Genomic DNA, 25,840 nt, shown 5'->3' on the forward strand with positions numbered 1-25,840 from the left:
GGTACATCATCATTGCGATGGACCAAACCCCAAAGATACTGTCCGACAACATCAGTACGATTCAATAGAGATAGAATGGTGGATACTTACGTCCAAGAGAAGCTAGGCCGGACCGCTGCGTCATTACGCATGATGAACCACAGTACACTTGTTACGCCCATCAATGAACCCAACATCTGACCCGCCATAGTCATCAGATGACAAACGGCGACGAAAGACATCGTACCCATGGTAGCCAAAGGGATTCTTATAGGGAAAGGAGGGGGCGGGTTCGGGGCGAAAGCCCCGTGGGCGTTCTGTACTGGGAACGGTGCCAGCGCCATCTGATTGTCCATCGCTGCCACTGGAACGACCAAGTTCGTGAAAACGAGGAAGATGGCTAGAGGGACAAGTATTGTTTTGATCAATGGTCGGAGTCTTTGGAAAAGCAAAGATGTTGAAGCCTCGCTAAATGGAGTACGAAGTGCGGTCGTTTCGCGCAATTGTTGTATCGCTGCAGCAGCGTCACCGCAAGGCGGATCCGGATAAGACTCCGTGCTAGAAGGAGCCATGGTCGTATGGTTCCGAGTGATGCTGGAGCCTTTGGATTGCATTGCGCCGAAGTCGTTGCTCAATTGCATTTCGATGCTGTTGTTATTAGTATCTAGGAAAGGCCAGCAAATATAGGTAGAGAAAGTAAAGGGCCAACTTACGGACGTCAATTTTGGAGAACGATAGCGTCGATCAAGAAGCAATTGCAAGAGAAGTTTTGGGGGGGACAGGTCAAGAAAAGGCCGCGCCTGATCCCACCCACATGTTCATTGCGCAAACTAGCACCGGTCACAGAAGACAAGGCGAGAAGTATAGTGGCTGTGTTTTTGAGCTCAGCCCATGTTTAAGACTCGGCATGCAGACAATGAGGCAGAATCGCGACTGCGTGGCCTTTTGCTGTTCGCTGGACACGGTGGAGGACGCAGAGCAAGCTGACACCGGCATATCGGAGTAGTGTCACGAGAACAAAAGATACACTGTGTGGTAGACTCCGCCACGTATCTGTGACGTCGCAGAAGGAATTTGGTATATGTACTACCGTGGTGCAGCCGCGATTCGCTGATGATGATGGTGAAGGACTCGACCAGCGCACACCGGTGGCTGGCTTGCGCCTCAGCCTGATGCATCAAACTCGTAACAGGGCAACAGAGCCCCGCCTTGTCTGTCAGCCTAGCTGGTTTCTGACGTTTACTCGCATAGGGATCTTTATATACCCCCCGCATGCCTTTCCTGCCTTTTTGTTCTTGCAATGCCATCAGACTGAATCTACCAATACCTCCAACCTATTTTACTGCTCCAATAATCAGCCCCACTCCCAACCTCGCGACGGCGGAGCACCCTGTGGTTCATAACTCTTCACTTCGACAACCCACCTACACGGCCCAATTATCACTATGAGACTACCACGATGGTCATACTGCAAATGCGGAGACGCCACAATGCAATGCACCGCATGGCTCCACCAATGGCTACTACATGCCATACTTGTACTGAGCTTCATTGTCGATGCAATAGCAGCGCTTGATCTCGGTCAACACAAATGGCAATGCTTTTCGACGGAGACAACAAGCGATACTGGCGCCAACCATAGAACTGTGTCGACCATCGCATTCTTCACCGCATCCACCATCATCTATCGGACCAACAGCCACGATCAATGGCAAGAGCATTTCCTTCTCGCAGGAATAACGTCTGGTGCCGCCTCCGGCCTTCTTCTCAAAGGAGGATTACAAGAAGCCATCCTCCAATTCATACCATGGACCGTTATGCTGTCTTTACTGTTCAGCACCATACATCACCGAACGGTTCAGTTCGCCCGTTGTAGAAGTCCCGTATTAGAAGAGAAGGTCCCTTTGCTGCCTTGAAAGCGCTCGCACAGGAGCTATGAAGGAATAGTGGTACTGCTCAGAATGCGATGTTCACATCGTCGATCTCTTTCCTATGTCAACTCGCAGGTCAACTCATAACTCGGTCGTGTCGTTTGGGCGTTGGCAATGTTGCTTTGGCGTTATCAATCACTTTTTGTATACAAGTCTGCACAGTATAAGTACTGTAATAGATGTTAAAATCCGGGTATCATACCTTGCGCCTAGCGTCAAATTATCATCAAACTGTCTCCCAACGTCCAGTGACCGAGTATCGCCGTGTCCTTATTTGCTCGGTCTGACCATCGTATGTGTATCCTCGTGACGCTCGTACTAGCCAGTGAGTTGAAAGGCCTTGTCGCAATGGCTCACAATGCAAGGCGGCCTAATGACATCGATGTTGACCTGTACTTCCTTCCTCGGAAACGTTGTAAACATCGCTTCCCATACGCATATAGACAAGACTCATTTTTCACTTGCCTCCTCTCCGCAATTCATCATCGTTAGGCATCCGACAATTAGGCTGTCGACGGAGAGGAATCTCAGTGTACTTTGTATCAGTGAAGTAGCTCAAGTCAAACTGCGGTTCCAATCGCTGCTTCTCGGTGACCTCTGCAACTTTTTCCTCTGCATCTTTCGTTTTGGTGTGTGCGCTTCGAAAGAGACGATCCGCATCGTCGCGTGGTGAAGAGGGTGGCGCAGGTTTGCCGAGCCAGGATGTCCCACGGCCGCGCCAGCAGAGTACGGATCGGGCGTTGCCTTGTCCAACAACTTCGAACCCATCTTCGATCGCATTGTCTCCAGTGGCATCAGGTTGTTCCCGCCATATCTCGACACCATCGAAGATGTCTAGGTTTCGTGCGCTCTGCGCTACGCGAAGCGCTTGCTCCATGTCTGCGACCTCGAATAGGACGACTTTGGCTTCTACGTCTCTGGCGATCTGGAGCAGGCGCGGATAGAAGCGATCGCCTTGCTCTTTATCTGTCTGCTTTATCCTCCGTGGAGGCACCAGGGCGAGCTTTGGCTCAAAACCACGTACTGAGCGCGTTGTCGTGTGCCAAAAGGCAGCTGGCGAGATATACGGTGGATTTGAGATGAGAATGTCCCAGAAGGATGGTTGTCCTGCCCAATTGAGCGCAGCCGTCAGCGACAAGACGCCTTCAGTCTGATCATCAAAAGGATTGATCAAGACATCGGCCTGTATGAAGTCGACTTTCCCACTGTCTTGGAGCTGTCGCGTCTTGCGTAGTTTTTGGAGGTTGTATCTCGCGAGATCAAGAGACTTGTCGGAGATGTCGACACCGAGAAGACGCAGGTCTACTTTGTTGGAGGCGGAAGACAATTCGTGGTGGAAGAGGAGGGGTATGCAGCCGGTGCCGGTGCAGAGGTCGAGTACGCGTACTTCAGAGGGGAGTTCTTTCGCATGTCGTAGGAGACCAGTTAGGTGTGTAATTGAAGCGGCTGTGTCTGCTCTGTTCGCGTCGTTAGCCATGAGCCGGAGAGAAGCCATAGTTCCATATACCTCGGGATTAAGACACCAGGTCTACAGCGTATCTCCAGGTCGCCAAAGTACTCCGTGCCTAACAGATACTGCAATGGCTTTCCGGCGGCTCTATCCTTGACTAATTGTTGCAGTAGAGAAGCCTTGGCTATCGTGTCTCCTTCGGCGCGGCGCGCTTTCGCGACTTTCTCGACATGTTCGCGGAGCCATCGCAGCTCGTTCTGGGCGGCCTGCAGTTCGCGACAGGGCCCGAGAAGAGCAGGCAGGTAGGGATCGATTGCGCGCGCCTTGCGGATGAGCGACGTTGGTATCCGTGGCATGTTGAAGGTGACGCGGTGGGGTGGAGTTGCGGTCGCTTCACTAGCGTCGGCTTCATGTCGTCTGGCTGCTGCGACATTGCGGCGTTTTGCCCACAACTTCGGTAGGGGAATGACATATCCTGACGTTTCTTTCCACGAAATGGAAAATTTAAGAATTCATCACGATACATCAGATGTTGTTGGTGCCTGTTGGTAGAAAGTATACCTAGCTAGTATATCGGCAGCACGTGCTCAGTAACCTCATGACTGCCTCTACCTCATTGCTTTTTCGGCAGCCTGCAAGTCTGCCCTCACACCAGAATCGAGCTTTTGGATTTAAGCATGAGTACATCTGCATTCAAAGCAACACTGAAATCTGCGCATGGCATCCAACATGCCGTATAGCTAAGCTTTAATTTCCCCGCGCGACGCCCGTTCGACCCACCATCCCCAACATCACGCCCGTACCCCATACTTTCCTAGTTCACATTCATCCAATTGCTCTGCATAGCGCGCATTACTAAATCAAATGTATCCACCTGCGTAACGGTACTGTGATACCGAGTTTACCATGGACAGTCGTGGTTTCTTGGCCCAGCCACAGGCGGATGAATATTTCCAGCCCTGGGGGCCTTCCAAAATACTCAGTGCTACGTGCTGAACAATCCACCACTACAGCATACTCTTCAACGCTTTGGGTACATCCGAGAGCATGTCTCCATATCATCAGCAATCTACCACGAGTTACACCCGCCATGCACATCACCAGGCACAGAGACACACCAGTCCACACAACACCTTCCCCACATCCATCCAAGCGCAAAGTGCCAAGTCTCCTTCGCCATTGGTCCTACAAGAGCGGAGAGGCCATCTGACTTGTGGGGTCAAACAACCGCATGCGTCTCTGCATAGAGGACTTGGCAATAACCTTGACTCGGCAGATGGGTAAAGTCGCTGTGGTTGGCACTGCATCCGACCCAGTCTGGGCAAGATGATCTTCAGAGTATAAGGTAGGATTCCTGGCCTTTAACCTTAGATCTAGCTTCTCAATTGACCGCAATCCTTCCAAAGAGGTTTTCGTTTTTGACGATGTCTGATAACAACGGATATACATGGCGCGACCATTCGCGCTTGTTCCTTGCATGCGGCGTGGTTATCTTGAGTCCGTTTCAGTATGGGTTTGATTTCGGTATGATTGGAGGACTGCAGGCTATGGTGGGGTTTCTGAAGGTACGACACCACCGCATCGCTCTTCATCCTTCAAAATGGCGAACTGACTGTATATACTAGATCTTCGGCTATCAAACCGACAAATCACCCTTAGGATGGAACCTCACTACCGAGCGACAGCAGCTCATCTCCTCGCTCATGACCCTGGGCGCTTTCATCAGCTCCGCGACTGCTGGTTTACCATCCACCCGGTTCGGGCGACGCATGTGTCTGGTTGCGGCATGTGTGACATGCTTCGTGGCTAACATCATGATGATGGCGACGGAAAACATCGGAGCGCTCTACGCCGGCCGTCTGATTATCGGTTTTGCGAACGGCTACTTCATGACCTTCTCGCAGCTCTACCTACAAGAAAGTAGTACGGCAGAGCTTCGTGGCATCTTCCTCACCGGCTTCAACTTCTTCGTCTCTTTCGGCACACTGATTGGGACGATTGTCGACTGGGCCACTGCGAAACGACCAGACAAATCTGCCTACCTCATTCCACTAGGACTCATCTACGTGTTCCCTCTCATCATCATTTGCACGATATGGTTCATACCCGAGAGTCCCCGATGGCTCATTCTCCAAGGCCGCTTCGAAGAAGGCGTAAAAGCACTAGAATGGCTGCGTCCCGCCCGCCATGATTCCCGCGCCGAAGCCACCGCCATCCTCGCCGCAATCGAAAAGGAAAAAGAATCCAGCTCTGGCATAGGCTGGCTCGATATGTTCAGCAACCCCGTTGATCGACGCCGTACTTTCCTCGCCGTCTTCGCTGTCCTACTCCAAGCAGCCTCAGGATCCATGTTCATAATCGGTAAGACTACCATCAAACCCCCACCCAAAAATTCCCACTAACACGCTCCAAGCATACAAAGCCTACTTCCTCTCCATGGCCAAAGTAACCGACCCCTTCGCCATGTCCAACGTCCTCTCCTCCATCAGCATAATTGCCTTCATCGCAAACTCCTTCATAGTCGTCCGCTACGGCAACCGCCGCGTCCTCCTCATGACCGGCCTCCTCGTCTGCGGCATCCTCCAACTCATCATCGCCACCGTATACCACCAAGCCCCCAACGCAAAGTCGACAGGAAAAGTCACCGTCGGTCTAACCGCCATCTACATGTTCAGCTACAACGGCATGATCTCCACCTACGCCTGGCTCTCCGGCGGCGAACTCCCCACGCAACGACTGCGTTCCCACACGTTTGGCCTTGCGGCTAGTGCGGGTTTTGTAGGCGCGTGGCTAACGACGTTTACGGCGCCGTATTTTATTAATCCGCAGAGTATGAATTGGGGACCGCGGTATGGGTTTATCTGGGCGCCGAGTTGTGCGGTGGCGGCGACGTGGGTGTTCTTCTTTTTGCCAGAGGTTAAGAATAGGACGTTGGAGGAGATTGATGAGATGTTCGAGGCTGGGTTGTCGGCGAGGCAGTTTGGGAGTTATAAGTGTGTTGGGGCGGCGAGGGGGGATGATGAGGGGAAGGTGGGCAGGAGTAGTGTGGAGAAGGAGAAGGAGGTTACGGTGCTGGCGAGTGAGAAGGTGGCGGCTGAGACGAGTGTGTCGAGGGACTAGGGGTATGGGAGGTGGAGTGGTCACTGCAACCCAGGATGCGATGAAGACTTTGGTGGGAAGTGGCTTGTGGGGTATCTCATAATATATTGCTATGTTCCCTCGCGATTCGCTCTATGAGCATAAACATCTTGGCTGCTCAACGTGTATGCAACGCCTCAAGCGGTTCTCAACCAAGTATTCGCTCGATAACATATCTTCCGCCAGGCTCTTTCCTCTGTACCACCTTTCTAACACCCAGGCCCCATCCTTGACTACCCTTCTCACCCATAAGACTCATCTCGACCTCGCACTCTCGTTTATCCTTGCTTAGGTCTACGATTTTACCCTTTGGCTTACTCGCTTGTAGTAACGGGGTATTGAGCGCAATGTTGATGATCTGCGGCCTCGTAACGGGGGTGAGAGGATGCATGCGCGTCTTCGGCGTCCGACTACCAGTAATAGTGGATGATGCGGCCCGCTGGAGATGCGAGTAGATAATGTATCCCGGCATCTTTGCTGGCGGTGTGCGTGCGAGTATAGAAGAAGGGTGTAGGAAGACGTATTTCGAGTGTGGGTCATCTGAACGCTCCGATTGTGACGAGAACAGAGTAACGTATGGTACATCGATCGCGGTCTTGGGTTTCCTTGGGAGCTCAGGAGGCACAGGTGCAAGATCGGCGCGCATAGCAATCTGATCGATGAAGCCTGCGGCGCATATCTGAGTAAGCAGATTAATGTTTCGCTCCGAAGGCGCTGGAAGCTTTGCATTGTATGCTCCGATAGCGGTGGGTCGATGTGCCCGGACGATGTTGGTGAGCTGGTGGCGGAGCTGACTGGCCTCGTTCATGGACTTTGGATTGAGGAACATGTCTTCGCAAAACCGGTGCGAGTCAGGCTCGTACGCATAGGCACAGATGGCGTTGCTGAGCTTGATGCAATCACTCTGCTTCGCGTTGATGCTCATCTTGGCCTGTGCGGCATTGTAGGCTTTGCGCAGCCGGGAGCGCTCCTCCGCTTCGATGTTGTCTTGCTCGGTGCGGATGGCGTCAGGGTCCCTGACGGGCTCACGTAGTCCGAGATTGTTTTCTGGGACGATGAGTTCCGGTACAGATAGGGCAGCTACCAATGCGATGGTTTCGGCTGCAAGGTTCTGCGCAACACCCATCGCAACCATGCGGGCGAATCGTGGATTCAGAGGATACAACGAAAGTTCGTGACCGAGCTTTGTGACCTTGCCATCCAGAGACAGTGCCCCAAGGTATGAAAGCAAATTCTCGGCCTTCTGTAGACTTTCCCTATCCGGCGATGTGGGGAAGGGGAAGTTGACGACTGGGGCGCCCATACTCTTCAATTGCAGCACTACGCCCTCCAACGGTGTTCTTGAGATCTCCGGAGCTGCATACTCTTCAAAATCTCGCTCGAAAACGGCCGATGAGTACAGACGATAACAGTGACCAGGTCCAGTACGACCCGCACGACCAGATCGTTGGTTGGCACTAGCCTTGCTGATCCAGCTGACTTCGAAACTCTGGACGCCAGTGATCAGATCATATTTCTTCTCCTTGGCTCTTCCGCAGTCAAATACGTAGCGGATACCGGGTATTGTCAAACTGGTTTCTGCGACGTTCGTCGCAAGGACAATAAGACGTGAGCCATCAGGAGGTGGGTCAAATACCCGCAGCTGCTGATTTGTGGGCAGTTGTGAGTAGAGAGGCAGAACATGTACGTTCATGACAGTGTCCTCCGCCTTCTCGTCCTCGATCTCGAATTCTTTGTCGTCTTCATCATCCAGTCCCATGATCACGGAGCCTTCTGAATCAGAACCATCGTCGTCTAGGTAGTTCTGATCTTCAGCCTCTCCGCCCAACTCAATGTCCTCAGCCTCTAGTGGCGTCTCCGCTGGAGAAACCACGACTTTGCCATGCTTCACTTCGCGTCCTTGTGTAGAGGGGAAAGCTTCCTTCAGCCGTTTTGCAAGCTGCGAGATTTCGCTCTGCCCAGTGAGGAAGACAAGCATACCACCCTTGGGCAGCTTTCGATGTCCTCTGCACACCTTACGATACATCTCCTCAACGTAATCTCGCTGGGTGCGACGTGCGAAGTGGTTTACAACGGTGTATTGCCGACCCTCTGCCTTGATCAGTGGCGGAGGCTCACTCCTGAACAGGCGTTTGTTCTCTGTGAAGTCTGATATCCGCAAAGTAGCAGACATGATGATCAATTTGAGAGGTTTGTTCTTTGGGTCTTCTTTGACCATCTGAGCGCGAAGATCCACTATCCTGCTAAGCATGCCAATAAGAATGTCGGTGTTCACACTACGTTCGTGAGCCTCATCGATGACGATCGCCGAGTACTTTGTCAACACAAAGTCTTGGGTAATCTCTCGTAGCAATACACCGTCGGTCATGAACTTGATGGCGGTCTTAGGGCTCGTCGTCGTGTCGAATCGGATCTGGTATGCCACTTTCGTACTTTGGTCGCCGAGTTCATCGCCAACACGTTTCGCCATACTAACAGCGGCTACACGACGCGGTTGTGTAACGCCAATCATGCCAGGCGTGGGCCCGTCTGGCGCTCCGTATCCAGATTCCAGGAGAAACTGAGGCACCTGCGTGGTCTTACCACTACCCGTGGCACCCCAGACTACTACCACGTCGTTGTTGTGTATGGCCTCCATAATCTTCTGCTCTTCCGCTACGATAGGAAGCTGCAGTCTTGACTCTTGTATCTCTGGTGACCGTTCGACGTTCACGCTGAAGGCTTTCCGTGTCGCATCCGTCGCCGTTTTCGTCTCAAGTTCTGGGGGCAGAGGATCTTGCTCGGGAGCTCGAGGTTTGAAGTTGGCCGGAATCGGTGCGTAGGAGAGCTGGTTTGTCGGGGTGAAACCCACTTGCTCGTTTCTCTGCTGAGTTGCCCAAGCCTTGAAAGCCGACGTCCTTTCCTTCTTCGCGATCTTGTTCTCTTCGTCGGGACTGGTATCGCTGTCCTCATCGCTGTCGTCCTCAGAGTCTCCAGACTCTGCAGATTCGTCTGAAGCTTCGGATCCGGAAGTTGATGCCTCCTCCTCCGAATTAGAACCAGCGGCGTCGGACTCAGCAACAGATGCTTCAGATTCATCCCCACTGTCCTCGTCGTTGTTCTCGCTGCCCGAGCTGAAGCCCTCCCATGCGACCTCTTCTTCGACCACGACGGGCTTGTTGGTCTGGCCTTTCCGGCGCTTTCGCACTTGTATAACGGGTTTGCCCGACTCGTCAACCTCTAGAGGCCTCTTTAATCCGCTTCCAAAGAGTCCACCAGTTTGCCGTGGCGCTGCGGGGGGCTGTGAGGTTGGCTCCGAGGCTTCAATTTCGGGCTCGGAGGGTGATGGGGATGGCGCTCGTTCTCGTGAAGAGCCGTTGGTTTGTGCTGCTTGCGAGGGGATCTGTCGTGCGTTTGGTTTCGAAGTGGGTATCGGCGCTTCTTCTTCGTCTGAACTTTCGTCTCCGACCTCCCTGACCTCGCGCTTCTCCAGTATCAGGCCTTCGTTCTTTTCCACATCTATGCCGGCTCTGCTCTCAGCCAGTGCGCGCCTCATTGCCTCCCTCTTGGTGTCCGCTCCTCGACCGAGCTTCTTGGAGCTTTGGAACAAGCTGGTGTCGACTTTCTGGGTCGCGAGCTTCTTGAGCAGTTCGAGATTCTCTTCTTTCTTGAGTTTCGTATCCTGCAAAAGTTAGACTTGAAGTTCTTCGTGGTGCAGTCGTAGCGCAAATTGACAACGAAAGATGCTGCGAGTCTTGTATGCTGTGTCTCCACGTACAATGTATTTGTCGAGGCGCTTCTTCTTCTTGCCGCTCATCTTGCCCTGCGACTCTCGGGTGAGCTCGTTCTTGAGCGCAGCCTTCTTCTGGGCGCGCTCCTGCTCATCCTGGGGCAAGATCTCGGTCGCATTGGTGTCGACGGTGGCCTCGTGCGCCGGCGTCTTCTGACGGGCCAGAACCTTGTGTTTTCGCTGTCGCGGCACGAACTTGGGCATTTTGGTGGTTGCGGCGTCGAGGACTGCTCGCAGCGCCCGAAAGTTTTTGGTGGGGATCTGACGCTAGTGGGAACTCCGCAGCACTTCCGCCGGGTGCGAGTCGAGTGGGCTGTTGATCTGGATTCAACACCACGCACCGCCAGACACGAACGCGAAAGTCGCATCAGCACTCTACTGCGCGCCTAACTGCTTTCACTACACTAAGAGCCCGAATCAAATAGCTCGCCTTTCGTCGCATTGCTCGCCACATATCAGCTACCCGTCAGCAACAACGGTCGCATCGCACGGACAACACCATGGCAGCACCCACAACTTCAGACGACTACGTCGTGACGCCCGCCCCATACCCAGCGCGTACCAGTACGGCCACTGCGGCGATCAAGAGTATAGAAACTACAGCAACGACGGTCAACTTTGCGGACAAGATTCTCATTACAGTGACACAGAATGGACGGCTAGCGCACTGGGTGTGTAGATATATCTGTTTGTCTGTAGTGTCTTTTGCTAACACCCGTTAGGTACATGTACCGCTTGATATCTCCGCGACCGATGCCTCCATGACCTCGAATGCCTACCTCGAACGCGACGAAGAAGACCCCAACTCGGACCTCCTTCCCATGCACCATCTCACGGCTACAACTATACTCGGCGGTACCATGGCAGAGCTCGACACTCTGGGCTCAACACTCGCGACACAGATTGCCAGTGCCATCAAGCAACGCGACGACAGGGAAACCAGGATGGTCGTACTGGGTATGGGACTGGACAAAAGCATGGTTGGAAGAGAAGCATTCAGTGAGCTGGTTGGACTTGTGCTGGGAGTCATATGAGATCGAATTTGTATTGCTTTAATCTATGCAATACTCGACGTGATAACCGTGGGAGTCTGTGCCCGAACGTTACTCCATCGAGTCTTGGGTATGTCATCCATCCGTCCTCCAAGGTCAACTTTTGTCACTCTATGCGCCGTCCCATGCTGACCAGTCAAGTACCGTAACGCCGACCCAATGCAATCCAGAACCGAATCCGTTATACGCTCTCACGGAGCTTGTTGATCAAAACATCGACCGACTCCATGTCGTTCGCATCCAGCTTTTGTTGCGGCTTGAACTCGGCGGGCACATGCTCTACGGCGGCATCGAGCGCAGCCTGGAAGTTGCGGACGGAAGACGACAGGGCGAAAACTGCCTTCTTGCGGACCTTCTTCTCGGTGTCTGAGGTGGCCATGCGGACGAGGGTGGGAATAGCGCCGACGACGAGAAGCTGGGGATCGTTAGTATGTTTCGTAAGTGTGCGCGACATCTGGGAATGCTTACCCGTTCTTGTGTCCGGATGTTGTTCTGCACGGCAGTGCCGCAGCACCATGCAGCGTAATACCGGAGTTCAGACTCCTTGTTCTCCAACTGTTCGACAAGAGGCACCCATAGTCCCAGACTCTCGATGTTGTTTGCATTGTCGAGGTTCTCGATGAGCTGCTCAAAGTTGTCGAAAGCGGTCGTTCGATGCTCCAATTCGGCCTCTTCGTTCTGAATGACCTGCATGCTCTCCTGCATCAATTGCGCATCCGAGGGTCCTGACATTCCCGTCATGAGTTGTTGCAGCGCCGTGGCGTCGATTTGAGGCGGCGGTTGGTTGGCGGCAGCGGCATCATTGCGCGAGGCCTCGGAGTTCTGGATGCCCCATTTGAGGAGGTTGTTTAGTCCTGGGTCGTTCATGGTGTTGGATAGGTGCGTGATGTTTGGTGTGTTGTGTGGAGGGTGTGTGAGATCGCGGGGTGCGTAACAATTGAATAATTTTGGCGGGCCTTATGACGCCGACGCTCGCGAGGGGACCAGCAGCTTCGCGGACCTTCCATGGGAGATCGTGCCCAACACAGCTGTCAACGCCATCAACCACATGGCGGAAAACGTACAAACACGACAAACATGGTGCGGTTCAAAAGCTAGTCGATGTCGGCTTCCAATGACATAATCACGACATGTTGGCATCGAGGATGGCATTGTTGCTGCGAATGCTCGTTTGGCTAGGTGCACTGCTGCTGCCCCTCCGCACACGTGACCATCGTATTCGGAATGGGCGGGGATGGCGAGTTGGCGGTGAGCGAAGCCGCGGATGGCTGGGGGACTGACTTGTGCTCGACGCTGACTTGTGCATTCACAGCGCACCGGCGAGAACACGTAGGTGCTAGTGGAGTGTCGATGATTGCTATACGCCAAGGATCAAACACCGCTGCCTGGCGGTCTGGTAGAGTTGACGTGCGCCGACAGCAGCTTCCTCGATGCTGTGGCGGGGAGCTTGCGTACTCTCCCAGTACGTACCACCGGGATAGATAGAGTCCATTCTAGGCTGCACCCTTTGGGCAGCACGTATAAGATGCCCAATGCTGTTATCGTCGTGAAGCCAGATCGCCAACGCTGAAATTATACACAATCCCCTTTAGGAGCCGCCCGTTCGTGCAAAGCCTCCTTCGCGCCTGCGCTCCTGCCACCCCGCTAAATCTGGGCAAGGCCGACCCGCTTATTTAGCACACCCAGTTCTTGCCTCTGCGCACAAGAACCTCAACCTCAACACCGCCGCCAAACTTGTAAGCTCCCCGAACACCTCCGTACCCTTTTTACTTTTTCACCGCTAGCTGCATCTCTGAGCCTTCCCACTGACGCTCAATTGCTCCAGCGCTCTTACATCGACACCCATCTACAACTCCACGTCTACTCTAATCTCACCCTAATCAATCAACATGGAGGGTAAGCAGCTCCACCCCGACCGCCCCGTGTCCTGACCATCGCCGTCCACCATGCCCTCTATCTCAATGAGCTCTGCTAACCTCGATTGCCCACTACAGAGGAAGTCGCAGCCCTCGTCATCGACAATGGGTGAGTTGGCACCCCCCGAAGCCCAACACCGCCATCCCTGCCGTGGAGGGGCTGTCCGCGCCTGAGCCTTATCTGAGCCGCGACGACGTCCTCCACGACAGCGCGCCATGTTCGGAGATGAAATGAGCTTGAGCTGACAATCCCCAGTTCGGGTATGTGCAAGGCCGGTTTCGCCGGTGACGATGCGCCCCGAGCAGTCTTCCGTAAGTACCTCCATTTCCGCCTCCCAGCTGCGGCGGGATCGAACGCCATCTCGAGAGCACTTCTGACAGCTTTGCAGCTTCCATCGTTGGCCGACCGCGTCACCATGGGTACGATGAACCCCCCGTAGCCCCCACGCACTCCGCCGTCTAACAACAAACAGTATCATGATTGGTATGGGCCAGAAGGACTCCTACGTCGGTGATGAGGCACAGTCGAAGCGTGGTATCCTGACCCTGCGATACCCCATTGAGCACGGTGTCGTTACCAACTGGGACGACATGGAGAAGATCTGGCATCACACTTTCTACAACGAGCTGCGTGTTGCCCCCGAGGAGCACCCCGTCCTGCTCACCGAGGCTCCCATCAACCCCAAGTCCAACCGTGAGAAGATGACACAGATTGTCTTCGAGACCTTCAACGCTCCCGCCTTCTACGTCTCCATCCAGGCCGTCCTGTCCCTGTACGCCTCCGGACGTACCACCGGTATCGTGCTCGACTCCGGTGACGGTGTCACTCACGTTGTCCCCATCTACGAGGGTTTCGCTCTTCCCCACGCCATCTCCCGTGTCGACATGGCTGGTCGTGATCTGACTGACTACCTCATGAAGATCTTGGCTGAGCGCGGTTACACCTTCTCCACCACTGCCGAGCGAGAAATCGTCCGTGACATCAAGGAGAAGCTCTGCTACGTCGCTCTCGACTTCGAGCAGGAGATCCAGACTGCCAGCCAGTCCTCCAGCTTGGAGAAGTCCTACGAGCTTCCCGACGGTCAAGTCATCACCATCGGCAACGAGCGTTTCCGTGCTCCTGAGGCTCTCTTCCAGCCTTCCGTCTTGGGTCTTGAGAGCGGTGGTATCCACGTCACCACTTTCAACTCCATCATGAAGTGCGATGTCGACGTCAGGAAAGACCTGTACGGCAACATTGTCATGGTACGTTGAACGCTATAATCTTGCAAAACACCGCTAACAGCAGCCAGTCTGGTGGAACCACCATGTACCCCGGTATCTCCGACCGTATGCAGAAGGAAATCACCGCCCTCGCCCCATCCTCGATGAAGGTCAAGATCATCGCTCCCCCGGAGCGCAAGTACTCCGTCTGGATCGGTGGTTCCATTCTTGCCTCGCTCTCCACCTTCCAGCAGATGTGGATCTCAAAGCAGGAGTACGACGAGAGCGGTCCCTCCATCGTCCACCGCAAGTGCTTCTAAGGTACTGGAAGTCATGCGTCTACGCGATTCATCGACTGACGGTTTTCTTCCAAGCGTGTTCTTGCGTACGGTTCTCGAGATCATGACAAGCCTAGTAGCGGGGGCATCCTTGTATTGGTGCCTTGTTATCCCGGGGTTTTACACATGTCGATTGTCCACAAAATAGCACAGCGGGCCAATGGTTGGGTGTTTGAGTTATGGAGGAGCTTGAGCTCACATGGGGGTGTAGGATCTTAAGATTGTAGCTTAGAGCCTATGGACACTTTCATATCCCTTACGATCTTTGGCTGTCTCTGCGTGATCAGTGATGATGTGACAACGCAATTTGCAGCTGCAAGCTTATGTGTACCTCAAAACCTCGACCTGGCACGTATTCACGTGCACGTACGACAGTCAAACACGCGCGACGCGTCGCAAACGTGCCTGCCTGTTGAACAAAGTAACAACGTGTAGAACTGGGACGAGTGGTTTGACATCCCTGCTAGCGCGGAAGTGTGTCCTCCGCGGGAAGGCACGAAGCGACGCGTTCCTCTGCAAAATGCTTACTCGCAACCTTCCATCTCACGGGTGACACAGCATGATATGACTCAAACACTCATATAAGCCAGCCCTAAACATCTCACCTAGCGTTTACGTCGTTCATTTTATTATTTATCGTTGTTACCGCGACGCTGGTCGCACTGGGGCGACTGCCTCCGAACTCACACCGGTAACGCGACTTCCGCATCTAAAGTCGCCCGAGCGGCCTCTATCCAGTCAAAATGTCTACATCATCTAGCAAACCCGCTGATGAGAACACACCTCTCTTAACCCAAGTAGATCCAACACCGATAACAGAGGATCAATCGATCGACCCTTCATCTCAGCAAGATGACATTGAAGAAGAAGATCAGGATAAGCCACTGCCCAAAGCTCAGATCTTTCTCCTGTGCTTCACGGTATGCGTGGCGCCGATCTCATTCTTCTCCATCTTCCCTTACATCAACTTCATGATAGAGAAGGTGGGCAACGTGGATAAGGAGGATGTTGGGTTTTACTCGGGCTTGATTGAGAGCTTGTTTAGTGCGACGCAGATGTGTGTGATGATCTTTTGGGGGAGGGTAAGTACCACTGGTTTTGCTGTAAAGGAGGAAAGACACTTGCTGACATAGCATCTAGGCTTCTGATCGATTTGGGAGGAAGCCTACTCTCGTCATATCTTTGTTGGGCTTGACTGTCGCCACGACTCTCTTTGGAATGAGCCAGACCCTCTGGCAAATGGCACTGTTCAGATGTCTGGGTGGTGCCTTTGCTGGAACGGTCCTCACTGTCCGAGCTATGATATCTGAGAATAGCACCAAGCATACTCAAGCACGAGCATTCAGTTTCTTTGCTTTCGCAAGCAATATGGGCATCTTCATCGGTCCGCTGATAGGTATGTGTTCTACAATGACATGAGCCAACAATGAGCTAAGTATAAATCTATAGGTGGTGCACTCGAACGCCCTGCGGATAAGTTCGCATCAACCTTTGGCAAACTGCAGTTCTGGCATGACTATCCCTACGCGCTTCCTAACTTTGTCGTATCGGCTCTCGCTATCTCTGCAGCAATCACAACGATGCTTTTCGTTAAAGAAACACTGCACATCCATGGCGACAAGAAGAAGGCCGCAAAATCCACCATGTCTACCTGGGAGCTCATTAATCGTCCCGGCGTCATGCGAGTACTCGTCGTATACAACTACGTGATGCTGATGGCATTCACATTCACTGCCGTATTTCCAGTCGCCCAGTATACACCCGTCAAATTGGGTGGCCTCGGCTTCACCGCAGAGCTCATCGCTGCATGCACAGCGTTGAACGGAGTATCTCAGGCAGCCTGGCTACTCATTGTATTCCCTGCGCTACACAAGCGCGTGGGCACTGGCTATGTGCTCTATCTATGTGCATCAGTCTGGCCACTTCTGTTCATCGTCGGTCCGGTATACAATTTTCTACTCCGGCATGGGCATACTACCATCTTCTGGGCTACTGGGCCACCTCTTCTAGTCCTTGCAAGCGGAGTGTCGATGGCCTTTAGTAAGTCTCCAGAGACACATGTGTCTTGCTTCGCTAACGTACATGACAGCCAGCGTCCAGCTCGCGCTCAACGATATATCACCCTCACACGAAACCCTCGGGACGCTCAACGCTGTCGCACTTGCGGCGCAGAGTGGTATTCGATCAGTAGCCCCGGCTCTTGCAACTAGTATCTACGCTAGCGGCGTCAAGTACCATATCCTGGGTGGTCAGCTTTTCTGGCTTTGCCAGCTTGTTCTGTCATTCGGCTTGTTTGGGCTGTTAAAGCTGCTTCCTGCGAAGGCTAGGGGGGACGTGAAGCCGAAATTGTTCAACGGTAGTGCTTGATGTGTAGTGCTGTTTAGACAGATACCCTACTACTGCACGTGTCAATGTGCCAGCTAATATTAAGACGTAGCAGACGACTCATATAAAAAACTCTTGTAAATTGAGGTAGTGCTCATAGGATGGGTGATAGTGTCCACTGGCGTGCGTGGAAGCACATTGCCCACCGTGGACATCTTGCTGTGAGCTGACTAGAGCAAGATTGGCACCTGCCTCTTCGAGAGCCTGGGAAGGTCTTTGACCTCCAATAGGCGAAGGTGGCTGGCTGAAGATCTTCACAAAGATAACAATCGATTTCTTAGGGTACTGAATGTGCACATATACTCTGACTGTGTGATCTAGATCACAGCCGATGGTTTGGGGGCTCAATTTAGCTTACGGGGGCGCAGCTGCCAAGACTGCGTAGGCTGACACTACCTAGGTGTAGCTCATGCCCAATCTCAGCACTTCGCTTCCTGTTCTACACACCCTTCACACTTCTTCCGACCATGAGACTCATCGATGTCAAAACGCAAAAGCTTAAAACGCTGAAGCTCGAAGATTTCACAAGCGGCAAATACACGTACGCCATCCTGTCTCACACATGGGGTCCCGAAGAGATCACCTTCAATGAGATGGAGACGAAGCCTGATGAACACAAGGCTGGGTGGAGAAAACTTGATCTATCGTGCAAACAAGCCAAGGAAGACGGATATGACTACGTCTGGTGCGATACCTGCTGCATCGACAAAAGCAGTAGCGCTGAGTTGTCGGAGTCTATTAACTCTATGTTTCGCTGGTACCAGGAAGCCGACATATGCTACGCTTTCCTCGAAGATATTCAAGATGTCGACGAAATTGCAAAAGCCAAGTGGTTCACGCGAGGCTGGACTCTTCAAGAACTCATTGCGCCTAAAAGCCTTGTGTTCTACGTAGAGGACGACAACGCCGCATGGCGAGAGATCGGTACCCGAGAGAACTTGGCAAAGGAAATCAGCAAAATAACCAAGATTGACAAGTCTCTTCTCCGTGGTGCAGGTTCCATTCGCGACATTCATGGAACAAGCTTTGCCAAAAGAGTGTCCTGGGCAGCAAAACGCACTACGACAGTAGATGAAGATATCGCATATTGCCTTATGGGTCTCCTCGATGTCAACATGCCGCTGCTTTACGGAGAAGGAGATGTCAAAGCATTTAGAAGATTACAAGAAGAATATCTCAAAATCCACCCGGATCAGTCGTTTCTCGCGTGGCTTCTTCCTCCAGGGGATGGAGGGCCAAGGGCCTCAGATGGTGACCTTCTCGCCAGTCTTCCTAAGGACTTCGGACGGTGCAATGGGATATCTCTGGCAAGTGATGACGCTACTCCCTTCACTCTGAACAACAAAGGGCTCCAAATCCGCCTACCACTATTCCAGAACAAGATTGTCGATGTCAGACGAAGCCCAAAGTATTTCGCCATTCTCGCTTGTCATTCGGACGCGCAACCTGAGTATCGTGTCCGCATACCCCTGCATGCTGTGGAAAGGTCTGCCAAAACCTTTGCTTTCCTGCCAGGTCACGAGCACCATCCCGTCTCGGCTGACGAGTTTGAGGATGCACGTCTGACGGAATGCTTTATACTCAGAACACCACCCCCTTTGACACCCCGCTTACTGTCAGTCAACGACCTACCCAAATTGATCTCGTGGAAACCAAAGATCGTCTATCTCAATCCATCGACTTGGACTTGGGATTGTCTGAGCAAGCCTGGAGATTTGGATCCGAGTATACTGCGCCCCGAACTAAGCTCACGATTTCCGCCGATCCGAGTGCCCGGCCAACGAGAGACTGCCAGCTATGGGGTCCTTCTTCATCCTCCGTCTCTATACACGGACACCACAAGCAGCGGCTGGGAGGACAAACCGCATTTGAAGGTTCTGGTTCGAGTAGACGTTGGATTCAAGAGGCGATATGAAGTCAATGTGCGCATCCAACTATTCCACATTGCAAGGAAGGAAATCTCGACAAAGTGGGAGAATTTCCCCAGTGCATCGTCTAAAGAGATACCATCAAATTCGCGCTCTCGAATCGTTCCCATACCCACTCAAACATCAGAAACAATCCATGCATCGGCCTCGTGGAAGCGTAGTTCGAACCAGGATGAACTGTCTTTGAAGATCGATATAGCAGCAGTCGATAGGCATCGTGCGGATGGATTGGATGCGCTTTCGACCGCTGCATTCAAGTCATTTCTCAGTGAAGACCCATTGGTGCATACTCTCTATGGAGCAATAGCATTGCTGGCTTTCCTTATGTTGGGTCCGTCTTATATAGACCCATACGCACCAATCGGACTGAGTATATCCATTGTAATAATCTACGGTATACGTTGGAAAAAGAAGTTACTACGACGAAAAGATAGGGAAGTATATACTCTTCCACTAGTCATTCCGGGTGTTCTATTACTGGGTCATTCAAGATTCCTCGAGGACAAAGATGGACCCTCTTCACGATCTATGCCAACCCTAGAATGGCTAGCGGCGAGTTTGTGCACGCTGATTGTGCTATTGGCTTTGACAGAGCGCACAGGCTATGAATCTACAAACAACGAAAAACTCTCAGCGCAGGAGTTAGACCCCAGCACTGGACTTGAAAGTCTGTTGTTAGATGATACAATATGATAGGCAATGGAAGGAACTTCGAACTGGTACTGTACTGTATAGTTGAATAGTTGGAATTTACGCAAATTTTTCACAAAAGAGTAGTCTTTCTGAGTATGAGATGTAGAAGTTTCCCGTCATCTAGGATGGGGCAGCTTATTGCAACTCTTTATCTTGAAGTAGGCTGTAGATCCGTTCAGTGTCTTCCTAGTATGAGATGAGAACGTCTGCATTGAGAACATTATATAGAGGTACCGGACTGCGATTTGTTGCTCTGCTCTACATCAACACTCCACCGTGATGAGGTGAGAACGCGTAACTTTCCATCACTCATCTCCAGGGCTACCTTCCAGCACCCAAGCCATCAAGACTGTCGCAAATTCCCGAGCCACAAAGATGTACAACACCACTGCAACCCTCCACGTCATCCCCAAGAAGCAAAGTAGCACCTCTAACGGCCCGTCTCGGCGTCATCGACCCGCGCCGACAGCACCACCACAACCACCCGAGCCATGACGTCCTCCAACCCACGGAAGCTGAAACACGTGCAGTCACGATAAGGCTACACAAGCAAGCAAGCATTGCTTTGCATCAAGTCCCAGCCCCCCAGCCATCGCTTATCTGCGCTTCCCCGTCGCAGCTCGTGCAGCCAGAACATCGGCGTGATGACATCGAAGGCGGGATGATCACACAACACCCAACCACCCCCCAGCCAGAAACACGCAATTCTCTGCCCAGCCAGCCAGCGTGTCCAAAAGCCGCCCGCGGACACACACCCCGTGCGATCGACATTGCGTCCTGCGACGCAAAAAGTTGCGGCTAAACAGCTGTCGTGCACGGCTTGCGATACGTATCGTGAGGAAAACGTCGACTCCGCAAAGCGGCGATCAAACGTCATGCATCGTGATAAGTGAGCATGAGTCGGGGCTGTCGCACAGTCACGCAGTTCCCGATTCAAGTTTCCTTTTTGCACATCCTCCGTGTTCGCGTCGGGAGAACGCTGCGCGGGAGTGGTTTTTATTGAAACGTGTATCAATATAAACAGCATCCATGTCAGGAGCAAAGTAAGGCTGCTAAGATGTGGGCGACGAAACACTCCGCGTCTTGGCCCGGGCAGAAAATGCGTGACAAGCAATTGGCAAGCCTTTTTCCCCATTGTCAAAGCGCCTCAGGATCAGGAGACTCGATCAAGGCGCGACGCGTTGTGCTGCCGATGCGAAGAAGATGCGACAAGCGTCACAATGGCATCAGCCATCGTCGTCGTGAACGATCCGATGCGACGCGCTGCGATGGCATGGGGGGCTTGTCCACGGGTATGTCACTTTGCCCAGACAGGCGCACGCGAAAAGGTTTAGTTCCAACCGTCACGGAGGCTCGGCACGCTATTAAGGCCACCCAATATAACCAATACACCACTGGATCGCGACGAAAACGTTGGCCGGAGATGCGCATCACCATCTAGCCCAACCTCTTTTTGAAGTAGTTTCTTCGGGGGTACTGTTAGTTAGTAGGCTTTACGTGGCATGCTTGGAATATTGCGATGCGATGCGATACGGAAAAGGAGTACAGCGACTGTGTCTCGATCGCTCAGTCTCCCTCGATACCCCCATTGGGTGGGTGAGAAAGATAGCCAATGTCATTCTAAGTAATCAATTGCTTCACCGTGCATGTGTGTCACGTTCGCCTAAGCATTACATGCCTTGCGCGAGCTGCTGCACAAAGTATGTCATGTTCGCGATAGCTTGCATGGGCTTGCCCAGCCGTTGGTTGGTGCATTAGTAGAGGGAGGCGATGGCGTGCAGCTGTCGCTTTACCCCGCTTGGGAACTGGCAGAGAGGGTGAGCTACCACGAGCTATCTACCCCGCGTGCTGTTATGGTTTGCTCCGCGCAGAAGTCGTAAGTGGCTTGACTTGGGTATGCATGCTGTGTGACCACCAGCTGTCGTTCTTATCGGTGTTGTGTCGACGGAACGTAAGGCGGGTGACTAGCGGCAATTGGAAAGCCGTGAATCTTTCCGATGTACTAGCGACGCGTGGGACTTCGCGTGAAGTTAATTGCACGGATGTAATTGGGGAACTCCAAGAAGCTTAAGATCGAATTCAGGAACACAACATAGAGCAGGAAAGTTTGGATCACGTTGAGCACAAGGTCACAGCAATGATTGCAATTGGGGTATTAATTTGAGACAATGAAATTATGCTTCTTGGTATACATGAGAAGACTAGCAAGACAGTGATGAAAAATTAACCTTGCTTCAGGTGGGTTCATCAATCCCGTACAAATATCCAAATACACATCGCGTCATGGTTGAGTAGCGACCCTAATTTACTCGTCATCCTCCTCTTCAACAGCACGGGGAGCAAGGACGTAGCGGGTTGTGCCGTGCTTGTCCTTGCCGTGCTCGAGAGACAGCTTGCTGAGGGCAGCAATCATGTTCTCAATGGCAGGGTTCTTGCGGCTGCGGTCCTTGCGGCCGAGGGTGTCGAGCCATGCGATGCGGTTAAGCATGTAGTAGACAATGGCGATGATGATGGTGACACCAATGGAGTAGGCCCAGACGACAACGACGGTGACAATGTCGACCCATCCGTCGTCACGGAACCTGCTGTTGATGGTGGGAGGGTTGGTCTGGTAAGGAGCACCGGACATCCAGCCGAAGAGGGTGAAGATGGTCGCGAGAGCGTCGACACCGAGGATAGCGATAATCAGCTGGAATGAGGGGAAGGTCTTGCCACCACGGGTAACGAAGATCAACCAGTTCTCAGTAAGAGCAACCTCGAGGAAGAGAATGGGCTGGATAGCACCAAAGTTCTGGATGATACCTCCGCTGGGGATGAAGAGAGTACCACGGACGATCCAGGTACCGAGAGCGAGGAGGAGACCGAGAATGACGGAGATGAACCAGATCTTGGGCAGTTGCCATTCGACGGGACGTTGCTCAGAGTGGGCATTGTCGTAGGCGACAGCGACGGTAGCCAAATCAGCGAAGAGGGCAAGGAAGACGATGAGCTCAGCGCGGATGGTCTCGTTGAGGATGATCATGGAGGTGACGAGGTAGACTTCCAAGTGCAGGCAGAGAGCGATACGGTACTGGATGTAGGCCTTCATACGCTGGAAAATCTGGCGAGAAGTCTTGATAGCCAAAACAATGGTGGAGAGACCGGGGGCAAGGAAGACGATATCAGCGGCAGCCTGGGCAGCCTCGGTGGAACCCTCGACGGCAATACCACAGTCAGACTTCTTGAGCGAGGGAGCGTCGTTGACACCGTCACCAGTCATGGCAGTCAAGTGACCACGCTGTTGGAGCATCTCGACGACCTGGTACTTGTGCTCAGGGAAGACTTCAGCGAAACCGTCGGCGCGCTCAACGAGGTCGTGCTGGGTGGTACCAGTGAGACCACCGCCGATGAGCTTGGAAGAGTTGTAAACCTTGGTACCGAGAGCAAGCATCTTGCAGGTCTCCTTGGCGATGGCAATAGCGTCACCAGTCAACATCTTGACGGGAACACCGAGCTGCTGAGCCTCAATGATAGTCTGGGCGGTATCCTCACGAGGGGGGTCGAACATGGACAAGAGACCGAGAAGGATCCAGTCACCGTCGTTCTTCTGGTAAGCGACACCGAGAGATCGGAAACCACGGCGAGCGAACTCAGCGGCCTTCTCCTTGTAGAGGGTAGCGGTGACCTCGTCGCAGTTGGCAAGGTTGACAATGGCCTTGGGGGCACCCTTGGCGCAGACGTACTTATCGCCGCCCATGTGGCAGACAGCAGTGATACGCTTGGAGACGGGGTCGAAGGGAGTGAACTTCTCAGTCTTCCAGCCCATGTTGAGGATCTCGCGGGCCTTGGGGTAGCGGCGGATGGTAAGAATGGTAACCTTGTCAATGGGGTCGAGCGACTTCAGGTTGTGGGAAGAGGCAAGAGCAGCGACAGCCATCATCCAGTTGACGTCCTGGCCCTCAGCAACGTAAGGCTCACGGAGAGAGAGCTGGTTAGCGGTGAGAGTACCGGTCTTGTCAGAGCAGAGAACATCGACACCGGCAAGCGACTCGATGGCAGTGAGCTTCTGGACGATAGCCTTCTGCTCAGCGAGGTAGGCAGCACCGACAGCGAGGGTGGTGGTGGTGACGACGGGAAGACCGACGGGGACACCGACGATGAACATGATGAGAGCGTAGTGGAGAAGGGTGACGGACTTGTCGGTTCCCTCGCGGGCCTTAGCAATGGGAATGTGACGGAAGAAACCACCAATCCAGGCGAGCAGGATGAAGAACATGACGAGGACGAGAAGCGCCGTTCCGATGGAGTTCATGATAGCCTTGAAGTGACCCTGGTCCTGAGCGCCCTGAACGAGGGTAGCAGTGCGACCGACGAAAGAGTGCTTGGCAGTGGTGATGACGATACCGTAGGCCTTGCCGCGCTTGCAACCAGTGGTGTAGTAGGCGACCTCTCCCATGTACTTGTCGACAGCGAGAGACTCTCCGGTGATGGACGATTGATCGCAAGCAACGAGAGGGTGGCCCTGGGTGATAGGGTTCTCCTCGTCGAACTTCTCCTCATCGACTTCGTCATCCTTCTCGTCCTCGGGGTCAGCGTCGTGGAACTTGTCCTCAGCCTTGAGCTTCATGTACAAGTCGAAGTCCTCAGGGTGGTCGTAGCCGCAGATGAGACGGGCGTCACCGGGGACGGACTGGCCCTCCTCAATAACGACGATGTCACCGGGAACAAGCTCGCGAGCGAGAATGGTCTGTTGCTGGTTGTCACGAACGACGGTGGCCTTCATAGCGATATCACCCTTGAGCGAAGCGACGACATCGGCAGCCTGCTTCTCCTGGTACCAACCGACGATGGCGTTGAGCAACAGGATACCGCAGATGACACCGAAATCGACCCAATCCTGAAGACCAGCGGCGAGAAGAGCAGCGAGCTCCATGACTATCGTGCGTTAGTTTTGCGCTAGGCCAAATTGTGCAGGGATGCTTACCGTATAGAATGGGACCAGTGAAGTAACCGATGAATTGCTTGAGAAGGTTGGTCTTCTCGGACGAGATTTCGTTGAAGCCATAACGCTTGCGACGCTGCTCGACATCGGCGGATGTCAAACCAGTGCGGAGCTCAGTGTTGAGGTCTGCGATGCGATGTTAGCAAATTTGTTTCCTCATCGTGTTGCTCATCTCGCATGCTGCAGAAGCGGGTAGTTTGGTGGAGCCGGTCTGCATGATTGGCTCCACCGAGGAGGCCGCTATCGCGTCGCTAGCAGGGAGCAGCTTGAGCGCGGACCAGGCCCGCGCCAGCCACCAGATGTCGGCCCTCGAGCTCAACAAAGGATGAATTGGCGAGGCAGGTGACGCGCCGCGGCGCATTGCTGCAAACGGATGCTGTGAGGGAGAGATTGGTAAAACTTACAGTCGTCAGGGACAGCGCCGGCGTCCTGGATGGGAGTGGCGGCGGTGGGAGAACCCGACTTCCAGAACTGCCACCAGGCCTTCTTCTTCTGGGTCTGCTCGGCGTGCGGGTTGGTTCGGGTGTCGCGGTAGAAGAGGATGTACTTCTGGAGCGCCGTGTACTCGTCCATGCCCTCGAACTCGGTCATGGAGACGATGGACTTTTGCCGCTCAGCGGCGCTGGAGGCGCGGGGGCGCTCAACATCGTCGTTGGGCGCCATCTTGTCGAATTAAGGAATGCTGTTGCTCGTATGTATTATTATATCCGGTAACTCTAGGCACAGAGAAGGCTTTCCGAGGCGACTTGACGGTGAGGTTGAGTGTCAGGTCGAATGTGCTGTGCAAATGGGTAACTGCAAGCAGGGCCTTCTCTGTGAAGAAAGTGCAGAGGGTGCGGGAGAGGCTCTGGTTAAGTAGCGCGGCAGAAACTCACCCACGTATCAACCCAGGGAAAAACTCAGCAAGGACCGACCTTTGGCCGCTATGAGGGATTTATGATTGTCATAAAGCTAACAGCGGATGGAGCTTAGCTCGAGCCGAGAGTCCCGGGGGTGAATTTGTTGTGAGCGGCCCGTGCGCCAGCCGCTACATCATCGGCGCGCGACATGGCGCAGAGATTGGCCGTCGCAGCGCCC

At 53.3% G+C, this 25,840-nt stretch overlaps 8 protein-coding genes across 8 annotated transcripts; 4 read left to right on the plus strand and 4 right to left on the minus strand.

Annotated features, from left to right (window-relative positions):
* Positions 1-2,367: 2,367 nt before the first annotated feature.
* J4E83_002616 (uncharacterized protein) lies at positions 2,368-3,716 on the minus strand (the record flags this gene model as incomplete). The annotated part of the gene is made up of 2 exons (XM_049329560.1): positions 2,368-3,367; positions 3,418-3,716. 2 exons carry the CDS (start codon positions 3,714-3,716, stop codon positions 2,368-2,370), a joined length of 1,299 nt encoding a protein of 432 aa, XP_049191239.1.
* A 1,068-nt stretch (positions 3,717-4,784) lies between these two features.
* On the plus strand, positions 4,785-6,480 carry J4E83_002617 (uncharacterized protein; the record flags this gene model as incomplete). Its single annotated transcript, XM_049329561.1, has 3 exons — positions 4,785-4,925; positions 4,986-5,721; positions 5,774-6,480. The coding sequence occupies 3 exons, from the start codon at positions 4,785-4,787 to the stop codon at positions 6,478-6,480; spliced, it is 1,584 nt and encodes a 527-aa protein (XP_049191240.1).
* Positions 6,481-6,646: 166 nt separating this feature from the next.
* J4E83_002618 (uncharacterized protein) lies at positions 6,647-10,471 on the minus strand (the record flags this gene model as incomplete). Its single annotated transcript, XM_049329562.1, has 2 exons — positions 6,647-10,159; positions 10,256-10,471. The coding sequence occupies 2 exons, from the start codon at positions 10,469-10,471 to the stop codon at positions 6,647-6,649; spliced, it is 3,729 nt and encodes a 1,242-aa protein (XP_049191241.1).
* Positions 10,472-10,767: 296 nt separating this feature from the next.
* Positions 10,768-11,301, plus strand: J4E83_002619 (uncharacterized protein; the record flags this gene model as incomplete). Its single annotated transcript, XM_049329563.1, has 2 exons — positions 10,768-10,938; positions 10,990-11,301. The coding sequence occupies 2 exons, from the start codon at positions 10,768-10,770 to the stop codon at positions 11,299-11,301; spliced, it is 483 nt and encodes a 160-aa protein (XP_049191242.1).
* Positions 11,302-11,500: 199 nt separating this feature from the next.
* On the minus strand, positions 11,501-12,186 carry FES1_1 (hsp70 nucleotide exchange factor fes1; the record flags this gene model as incomplete). Its single annotated transcript, XM_049329564.1, has 2 exons — positions 11,501-11,734; positions 11,788-12,186. The coding sequence occupies 2 exons, from the start codon at positions 12,184-12,186 to the stop codon at positions 11,501-11,503; spliced, it is 633 nt and encodes a 210-aa protein (XP_049191243.1).
* Positions 12,187-13,208: 1,022 nt separating this feature from the next.
* On the plus strand, positions 13,209-14,758 carry J4E83_002621 (actin; the record flags this gene model as incomplete). Its single annotated transcript, XM_049329565.1, has 6 exons — positions 13,209-13,215; positions 13,314-13,344; positions 13,492-13,547; positions 13,625-13,655; positions 13,709-14,480; positions 14,528-14,758. The coding sequence occupies 6 exons, from the start codon at positions 13,209-13,211 to the stop codon at positions 14,756-14,758; spliced, it is 1,128 nt and encodes a 375-aa protein (XP_049191244.1).
* Positions 14,759-15,519: 761 nt separating this feature from the next.
* On the plus strand, positions 15,520-17,143 carry J4E83_002622 (uncharacterized protein; the record flags this gene model as incomplete). Its single annotated transcript, XM_049329566.1, has 4 exons — positions 15,520-15,858; positions 15,917-16,172; positions 16,226-16,816; positions 16,866-17,143. The coding sequence occupies 4 exons, from the start codon at positions 15,520-15,522 to the stop codon at positions 17,141-17,143; spliced, it is 1,464 nt and encodes a 487-aa protein (XP_049191245.1).
* A 4,944-nt stretch (positions 17,144-22,087) lies between these two features.
* J4E83_002623 (uncharacterized protein) lies at positions 22,088-25,426 on the minus strand (the record flags this gene model as incomplete). Its single annotated transcript, XM_049329567.1, has 3 exons — positions 22,088-24,696; positions 24,746-24,889; positions 25,168-25,426. 3 exons carry the CDS (start codon positions 25,424-25,426, stop codon positions 22,088-22,090), a joined length of 3,012 nt encoding a protein of 1,003 aa, XP_049191246.1.
* Positions 25,427-25,840: the final 414 nt, after the last annotated feature.

The sequence above is a fragment of the Alternaria metachromatica genome (genome assembly GCF_023757995.1).
Source record: "Alternaria metachromatica strain BMP 0045 chromosome Unknown scaffold_4, whole genome shotgun sequence".
NCBI lineage: Eukaryota > Fungi > Ascomycota > Dothideomycetes > Pleosporales > Pleosporaceae > Alternaria > Alternaria metachromatica.